This window comes from Cryptomeria japonica, chromosome 5, assembly GCF_030272615.1.
Source record: "Cryptomeria japonica chromosome 5, Sugi_1.0, whole genome shotgun sequence".
In the NCBI taxonomy this organism is placed as follows: Eukaryota; Viridiplantae; Streptophyta; class Pinopsida; order Cupressales; family Cupressaceae; genus Cryptomeria; species Cryptomeria japonica.
This window is the reverse complement of record NC_081409.1, coordinates 58666969-58676514: the sequence shown is the minus strand read 5'-3', so window position 1 is coordinate 58676514 and position 9546 is coordinate 58666969. Positions and strand designations below refer to the sequence as shown.

General features: G+C 33.6%; 2 protein-coding genes across 4 annotated transcripts in view; both read right to left on the bottom strand.

The window, feature by feature from the left end:
- Positions 1 to 809: 809 nt before the first annotated feature.
- Positions 810 to 1955, bottom strand: LOC131032702 (uncharacterized). Its single transcript, XM_057963737.1, has one exon. It carries the CDS (start codon positions 1953 to 1955, stop codon positions 810 to 812), a length of 1146 nt encoding a protein of 381 aa, XP_057819720.1.
- A 2686-nt stretch (positions 1956 to 4641) lies between these two features.
- Positions 4642 to 9546, bottom strand: part of LOC131032727 (truncated transcription factor CAULIFLOWER D) — a 172861-nt gene continuing 167956 nt past the window's right edge. For all 3 annotated transcript variants that reach the window (XM_059221234.1, XM_057963767.2, XM_057963765.2), the window contains exons 6-8: positions 5804 to 5845; positions 5558 to 5703; positions 4642 to 5183 (exon numbers count right to left, since the gene is read on the bottom strand). In XM_059221234.1, coding sequence (XP_059077217.1) covers positions 5099 to 5183; positions 5558 to 5703; positions 5804 to 5845 — 273 coding nt within the window. In that variant the 3' untranslated portion in view covers positions 4642 to 5098. The remainder of the gene's footprint in view (positions 5184 to 5557; positions 5704 to 5803; positions 5846 to 9546) is intronic.

Here is a 9546-nt window from a genome sequence, read left to right as displayed (position 1 = left end):
TCAAAACAGATGAATTTATTTTTGTCACCTGTCATATGTCTTGAGCATCCGCTGCCCACATACCATCTATCCTTCTTGTTGTTGGCATGGAGAGCTATTTGAACAAATAAGGATTCTTTTTCTTCTTTCTGCTTCTTTTTCCAAGTTATTTTGGATTTTTCTTTCCTTTTGATAGGTCCATCTTGCTTCTCATTTTACTTTGGTAGATTAGGAAAGATAGTTCTGCAAAACCGGGTTGTATGCCCAAAATTGTGACATTTGTAGCACATTACATCATAACTCATTAGAGGAGAAAATGGATTGTAGTTCTTTTGAGTAAGGTTAGAAACATTTCTAGTGCAACTTCTACAATTAACTGCTTTATGACCAAACTTGTAGCATGAAAAAAAATGTCCATTGAATGGATATTAATTGTTAGGTACATGTGATTGCTTTAGGTGAGATCTTTTCAAATCATTTGAAGGAGGATTAGTTTTTTGAGGAACATTCTTGTTTCTTTTATTCTTCACTACTTTCCATGAGGTATCCAAGGTTTTTGAACTAGTAGCCTTTTCTGTTTGATCTTCTATATGGCCAAGACCTGTTTTGTTTGATGTAGGTCTTTGTGAATTGAGAAGTTTATCTAACTTTTTGGTGTTGTTGTCAAACTTTTGAAATTTCTCCAAATCCTTTCTTAAGGAGACAATTTCTGATTCTAATTTGTTGCATTCTTCCTCTTTTCTTTTGAGTTGATTCTTTATTTCCTCCTCATTCCTCTTTGCTTCCTCTAGTTGCAATTTCAAGTCTTCAATGAGGTTGCTTGATTCTTGTCATTGTGTCTTATATTTTGAGACCTTTCCTTTTAGCTTTTCATTTTGTTTATATGCATAATGTAACTCTTCTTCTAGATCTACATCTTCTTCATCACAAGCAACTTCTTGCTCTGATTCTTTCTCATCTTCATCATCTTCAACTTTCATTGCCATGAAGAGTGTCTCTTCACCATCACTGCTGGAGCAATCTTCAAAGCTTTCTTCCGATGAACTAGAGCTTTGTCTAGAGTAGAAGCTCTTCTTATGTTTTGAAAAGTTCTTCTTGAAGGATTTATTTCCTTTCTTCTTTGAATAGTTTTTCTTCTCCTCTTCACTACTTTCACTTTCATTTTGGGCACACTTTGAAGCATAGTGCCCAACCTTGCCACAATTAAAGCATTTGAATGGGAATTTGCCTTTGTATTTGCCTTTACCCTTTTTGAACTTTCTCATGAAGTAGGCTTCTGCATCATCTGATCCACTACTTGCACTTTCATTTGGTGCATAATTTTTATTCTTACCCTTCTTTGATGCTTTGAAGGATACCCCCTTTTGTGATGGTTTGTCTTCAACTCTCATTTTATAGGCTGTGAGAATCCCATGCAATTCATCTTTTGTCAACTTGCCCAAATCCTTCATTTCTTCTATTGCTGATATCTTGGAGTCAAATTTCATTTTTAAAGATCTTATAAATTTACGAACAAGGACCTTTTCTTCAATTTCTTCTCCTAGTCCTTTGATTGCATTCACAATTTCATCCACATGCAAAAAATAAGTGGCTATGTTTTCATCTTCCTTCATTTTAAGGCTATCAAATTGCGTTCTATGCGATTTTAGTTTGGCCTCTTTTACTTTCTCATCCCCTTCATAAATACCTTTCAATTTGTTCCATATCTCTTTGGCTGATTTGCAATGCATGACCTTTGTGAACTCAGAATCTCCAAGGCTACACATAAGAGCATGTTTAGCTTTGGCATTATTCTCACTTTTCTTCTTTCCTGCTTGGTCTGTTGGAGGATTAGAAGGAGGTGAATAACCATCTACCATATATTGCCAAACATCATAACCAAGTGCATTCAAGTAGGCTTCCATCTTGATGCTCCAAAATGCATAATTTGTCCCATCAAAGATTGGGTTTCTAATTGCTGTATAATTATCTGTCATGGTGCTCTTTAAGATCTTCCTTTAAGCTGTAAGGCTATCTCCAAAGGAACTTGCTTTGATACCAATTGAAGGTATGTTTGTCGTTGTGCCAAGGCTCGAGCTGTCAACGAATGTCACAAACACCAGACGTACCTAGATCCACGGGAGGCAGTTAAGCCATGTCGCGAACCTCGAAGAAGGTGTTGACTGCCAAGTCAACATCTTGTTGGATCCTCATGTTAAATAATGATAATTAGATGAATGGAAGAACTTTGTGCATGATCAATGGCCGAATTCATATATCCATACTAATATCACTTTGTTGTTTGTAAAGTGGCTTGTGTAGTCAATTGGATCCATCAAAACCAAGCTTAACTTCAATTGCTACTTCTTCATTGATATGCATCATCTTGATGGTGTCTATGTTCATGGTGGTGATTTGAAAATTATTAGTTAGCCTTAGGAGATTGCACAAAACTTTGCATAGTTGTTGCTTTGAATGGCAAAGCAAAGTCTAGTCGAGTTTCGCCAAAGATTGTCTATCGTTCTTACATTCCTAGAACTAGATTAACTCTTTAAACCCTATCCTTTTGCCCTTTTTGAATCAAGTTAGTTTTCACGTTCCAATAACATCCAAACGTTCAACATTCAATACTCAGCGTAAGTCCACCTTGGATTACCATTAATTACATCAGCCAATTAAGCTATCCATAAGTCAAGACTTGACAATAGAAACCTTGAAGTCGTCTCGGTTAATCACATAATTTAACTTTTGAGGAGATTTTGATCAAGAGAAGATAGAGTGCGTTTGGTATATTATTATGTGTTGTATGGTGCATAAGAAACAAATCAACACAAACACTACTTATTGTATACTCTTTTATTTTGTATAATCCATGGGTAACACATATCAAAGGACATGCTTACAAGATGAACTTTACACAACCCATTAGTTTATATTGATCCCCTTCATATCCTTTGATGCCACAATATTTACTTTACATGCATATTTATGAGTACAACATAGTTTGAGATACACAATTATTTGAGGACTCGCATACACCTCAAATTGCCAACAAAATGTAATGATAAGATTTTCTTACACATGCCATTTGCCATTTTAAGGAAATGTATTGATGCATGTACATATCAAAAAATGATGCGATCTTGTCTAAAGCTGAGCTCATTCCCTAGTCTTTTGTCTAACATATTCATAGACCTTTAGCCTACCCATGTACTTGCATGCACACACTTCTATACATTTATCTTACACATGCCCATTGATCAAACTTATTCAGACACCTACTTACCATATATCTGCTAGTCACTTGGATATGATCATTTATGTACATTGGGGCATTTCCTCAACCTAAAGGTAAACACCATTATTACAAATTTGTCCCTTTTCAAAATAATCTTTTAAAATTCAATCAACAAGCTCCCTTTATTTTTCTACCTTGAGCTAACTAAACACATGTTTGGTGTGATTTGATGTTGCATACCAACATTTAAATTCAACACATTGATTAGTAATCAAGAATCAATCTTGAATCACACATTATCTCTCATTCTTAAGAATTGAAGGAGCAATTAATAGTAACACATTTTTATTTGGTTCATTATAAGAATACAAAATTCAAAATCTAAGCCCCATGACTACTATCTTCAATATTTATGCTCTTTCCAAGGGCCAATCTAGGAGAACTCGTGTAATTGTGATGTAATGTGGCCCTTCAAATATTTTAAACTACTAGTCCTCAAGTTTTTTGAAAGAGTTGAGTAGACACTTATTCATCAACCAAATGATATAATAGAATTCCATTTTGCACAAGGATGAATCTAAACTAAGAGGAGTCATCCATGACACTGATCTTTTCCTTTTGACAAAGAACAAATATAGTACAAAATACTAGACATTTTATTTGGCAAAGATTCTAGTTTTTAGCATATACAAATTAATTCTAGACCTTCTTTTAACACTCACTCTTCAATCATAAAATTAAGCACCACTTGTGTTTATCACATTTACATTTAAGTTAAAAACCACACTTACCTAATTTCTAATACGCATTTATATTTAAATGATTGCATTCATTTTGATTAACCTAAAGTAACTCAAGAATATTATATCCATCATACCAATATAATTATTATTTAATCATTAAATAAAAACTAAAATTAACGATCATAATTTGAATAACATAATCTACAAACAATTATAATCTCATAAACTAATTCATCTAAAAATTGTTTAAATTTTTTACTATAAACAAACCCTTATCTCACAAACCATCAATTAAAAAAACAATGGAAATTTTGAAGTGCCAACAAACAATATTTCAAACTTAATGTTTAAATATAACTACTTGTACGGGCATTGTTTTAAGGAGACAAAATGAATTTAAGTTTTGTGAGGGAAATTGTATTTAAGAAAAGTAAACAAAACCTTATCACATAAATGAATTAAGTTTTGTGAGGGAAATTGAATAAAGGCGCAAAATTTATGGACAACCAAAAAGCATAATTTAATACAATGCCTAATAAAAAAAGTCTTACTCAAAAGTATATTATTAATACAATGACTAATTAAAAAAGTCTTACTCAGTAGCGAGGTACACTTCTTAGTTTAAATGTCACCAAGGCTATTGCACAGACAAGATGGCATCTTCACTAAGACTTAATAAACTGATTGCCATAGCCATCAAAATACTAAAGTCAATTTAGACCCTGGAAAGTATATATTTAAGATAAGCTAGTTGTGAACCAGTCTGATTACAATTTCCATTCTTTGGTGTTCACCACTAATATCTACTCTCTAGGCTTTTAAGATGGAAAACCCATCTCAATCTGATCACCATTTAGCTCATAAATTCGATTTTTTTCTTAGAAAAATTCATCATACAAATAAGGCATACGTTTGTTACAAAAACAACTATGAACATTATATAATGCATAAATATATATACTTTCCCAAATTGTTAGCTTTCATGTTTGTAGTAGGTTAGGATAGGATACAGCACACAGTTTTGGTATTATATCTAAAAGACAATCTTAAACTGAAGATTATGTTTATACCATCTTCCTTGCATGTGTATATATAAAAAGTTTAGCCAGCTATCATGATAGCAATAGTTCTGTTTTCCACGTGTTGTACACGGAACCATTCATAGCATATTCCAGCCTTGTATGTAATTGTTCTGTGTTGGCTCATGCCGAGCAATACTTGTTGCAGATGGGACATACTGGTACCTGCTTCATACAGAATAAAGGAAAGAATTTATATCCCTTGAAGATAGAGATTCTGAAATGAAATCAAGGTTTATCCTGATAACACAACTACTCTTTGAGCAATAATTTATGAAAAAATGACTAACAAAATATGAAGAGATTTAAAGTTACTCAACAAATATTTTAGGCGGAATGTTAAAATAGATTATACATAACTAAAGAGGAATTAGAGAACTACTCTTCTACCATTATTATGTAAAATAGTTGTTCAGATGATACCCTTTCAAAAGTAAATTGCCAATTTCTTTTTTTTGTTTAAAAAAAAACCAACTCAGATTTCTACAATAAGCGTAATATATAAGCATAAGAAAGAGAGTTGATGAATTGCAAAATACCCGATCTGCAATGTGGGCTCACACTCCACAGGGTTTGATCTATTTAGCTGAACAATATATCCATTGTTTTCCACTGCATTTGAGTCCCATGACTGGGGAGCAGCTTGAATGGAGTTGAATGAATGCTGCCTTTGGCACTCATCAACCTGTAATTATAAACTTTTAGCCATTTGGGTCCATTGCAAACTTTACAGTTTCATCAAATTGGTATGCTGAAAATCAAGTGTAAGCTGCCTTCCAAAATACCTGCTTTTGTAGATGCTTGTTTTGTTCTTGTAGTTGGCGTTCCTGCAATGCAAAATCAGAAAATTAAGCAGAATGGCAGACGGGACAAATATAGTACGTGTTAGAACAATATTAAGGGAGTATTAATACAGAAAAAATCGACCAACTACAACTAACAGAGGAGATGGGGCCAACAACTTTTCTACAATCCAAGGCGTTGCATTTTTATGGTAAAGTAGTTGGTGATACAAAATTTGGTGCAGTGTGGGGCATGATAAAAGAAAAAAATAAAAATAAGAGTGGTTTGAAGGATGGAGCGCGAGCGGAGCTTTCAGGGTTGCAGAAGTCAGTGAAGAGCGAGCACGCAATTATACTGAGAGGGGGCTAAATAACGATACTTAAATGAATTTAAATTTTATTGGGGTCTTATGGATGGGGGCTTTCTAAAAATAAAGGTGGAGTTGCTGAGATATTTTAAGAAAAAATTATAAAGTTATTGGTCTAATGAATTTTGTAGTTAGTTCAGCTTAAAAATCTAAGCTCAAACTGATGGTCTCATGAATATAATAACTTTGTCTTCTATACTATGTGCATGATAAAAACAAATAAAAAAATCCATTCTCCCTACAAAACTATTTTTTAATGGAAATTAAACTTAGATGTTTGACAAGTACCAGATAATATCCTTAAGCTGGTGAGGTAATTTCTAACCCCACCCCATTTAAATTCTAAATAATCCCACAACACAAAAAAAAATTTCATGAGACCACCTCTTCCTTAAAAATAGAGCTTAAGTCCCTCCCATGGGACCCCTGTCTTATTCAATATCAATAATCATGCATATGAGAAGAACACAATAACACACTATATTTACATGGAAATCTTTAGGGAACTCTTCTTACAACTTTGTAGGCAACAACCTATAGGAGACACCAATCCTCTTAACAAAGATTTGTAGAAACCAATCTATTGGAAGCACCAACTCTTACAACTAAATTCGTAGGCAACAATCCACTGGAAGTACCCACTCTCACAACTGAATATGTAGACACCAATCTACTAGAAGCACCAACTCCCATAATAAAGTTCCACCTTCTATGTTGCTCCTTAAATGGATAATAGACATTACAATCTTCTTTCTACAAATTTATTCACTCCAAAATTGTCCTTTCATAATTAAAATATTCTTCATTGATTCGTTCTCAATCCCAAGCTCATATATATTTTCCTTCTCAATTCTTCATATATTACCTTATACAAATTTGTTTATAACCTATTCATGTATCTACTCCAAAAGGTGATATATTTTATGCTCCAAATGATATTGGATAGTGATGCAAGTGTGCAACTGGAAATGAAATTAGTAATATGAAAAAATGTAGTTAGAGTTTTTAGGCAGATATTCTAAATCAGTTTTTAGTGTTTTTTGGTAAATTTTTCATAGATTATAATTTTCAGGTTTTAGAAGTTTCCTTATTGGAGGCTGCAACCGCTATAAAATACTTCCTTCTTATATTGTTTATGTAGATCAAAATGTAACCTTTATATTGAGGTGAATCATGGTGTAATTGTTTCAAATAAATAGAAGTTTACTCTATGTTAAATTGAATTTGTGTTTTATGTTTGATTCAAATCTACAAAGTGGTATTAGAGCTGGTTTGGCCCTAACTCCCTCACGGGAGGGCCCAGGATTATGAGTGTGATCTTTTGAGACTCAAAGTTGGGTGTGGTTGTGAGATCAGATCATGGATTAATCATATTTAGAGAAGTTATCTGTATGTTTGGAGAATGGGAGATCTTAGCCTCAAAAGAGTAAGGTTGTTGATGTTTGTTGGTGTTTAATTGTTGCATTAAGAGGTTCATGTAAAGAGCCTGTGTGAGCAGTTTAATAACTGCATTGTAAATGTCAAGAGCTATTGGAAACGCGAAGAATGAGTATAGGAAAGTGTGAAGAATGTCGAGGAAAGGGATGCATAAGCCATGGTTAGGAGCCATGCCACCAACAAGTGTGAGAGGTGATTGAAGATGAGGTGTTATGAGATGACCTCGCCCACATTGGAAATATGGTTTGCATATGGCAAAAGTTTACTTACTAGGTAAACAACATGAGATGAGATCCTTTGGACAAATTAATGGCAGCTAATAAAAAAATGGTTGTCAAGTTGAGATTGAAACCCAGTTTTGTTTAACACTGGCATAGATCCTTCAGTGGTTTGTAATGACAGCCAGCAAGAGCAAGAACAATTGTGTGCAGATGAAGTGTCATGAATTTTCTCTTTGTTAGAGAAAGGAAGGGAAAACCTTGTATACTCTCATGAAGGAGAGAGATTGGTACCTTGTGGGTCTATAAGGCCTGGTATAATAGTGATGTAAATTCTACATAGTGAATTGAAAAGATTCAATTTGTGAATCTGCTTAGCATCAAGGGGGAGTATGTTGGATAGCGATGCAAATGTGCAACTGAAAATGAAATTAGTAATACGAAAAACTGTAATTGGAGTTTTAGGCAGATATTCTTAATCAGTTTTTAGTGTTTTTTGGTAAATTTTTCATAGATCATAATTTTCATGTTTTAAAAGTTTTCTTATTGAAAGCTGCAACCGCTATAAAATACTTCTTTCTTGTATTGTTTATGCAGATCAAAATATAACCTCTATATTAAAGTGAATCATGATGTAATTGTTTTGAATTAATAAAAATTTATTATATATTAAATTAAATTTGTATTTTGTGTCTGATTTAAATCTACAAATCAAACACATGATTTGTGAGAAGAATCGTACCAAATCTGCTTTTGATCTTCCTTATAACTTACTTCAATATGCTGATAAAAATTGCCTCGATATGCTGATCAAATTTGCCCTGATATTCTGCTCCAAAAGAGGACTATGAAGTTGTAATGTCCCCTTCTCAGTAAGGAGTGATCATAGGTCCATTGGCCTATTCCGGAGACCCGTAGGCTGATTGGAATGAGGAATTAGGGTTTCCTATTTTCCACGAGGATTTTTCGCAGTTTTTAGGGATGTCCTGATTGGAGTTTGGCAAAATGAATCAAACTTTCCTTCTGGGTTTCCTGTAGCTTCGCAGTGGTATGACATGCAACTAGTTCGAGGGAGTTTGCAGAACTTACTTTTTTGAGTAAGTTGATATCAGTTGTCATGATTACTTGGTTTTTCTAGGTTTCTCGAACTGAGCTACAGGGTTCGAAGAACAGTGTTTTTAGAGTTATTTTCAGGACTTACTACTTTTAGTAAGTGTCATTTCAGGTAGTTATTTTTTTACTAGCTCATTTGTGAGTTCAGACCCAACTCAGTTTGATGGTTTTCAGCACTTCAGTCCATAGCACAATTTGGTACTGATCAGTATTTGTTTTGCTAATGATTTATTAAATATTAATACTTTACTCTAAAGTTTAATATTTAATTATATTGATGAACGACTTAGGAAATGAAATGAGCATTTTATTCAAAATTTATTTATTCTCCTAAGTTAGACACCCAAGGATGGAATATATGCTCATGTATAATGTTCTTTTATGTTGCAAGTTGAGACCAAGGAAAAGTTCAAATTTTGTGCCTAGGAAAAGGGGACGCCAATGCAAAGTCATGTTTATAATGAAATGAAAATGAGGAAGTGTAATTTGGACACCATTTGGAGGTGAATTTGGGGTCTCAGAATATATAAATATGAGAGTTTGGTCTCTCATTTGTCATCCTTGAACATTTTCATAACGAAGTGCTGCCAAAATTGTGCTAGACCTTTGC

Coding starts and splice junctions, on each gene's coding strand:
- LOC131032702 (XM_057963737.1), bottom strand. CDS start 1,955: ATGACAGATAATTATACAGCAATTAGAAACCCAATCTTTGATGGGACA.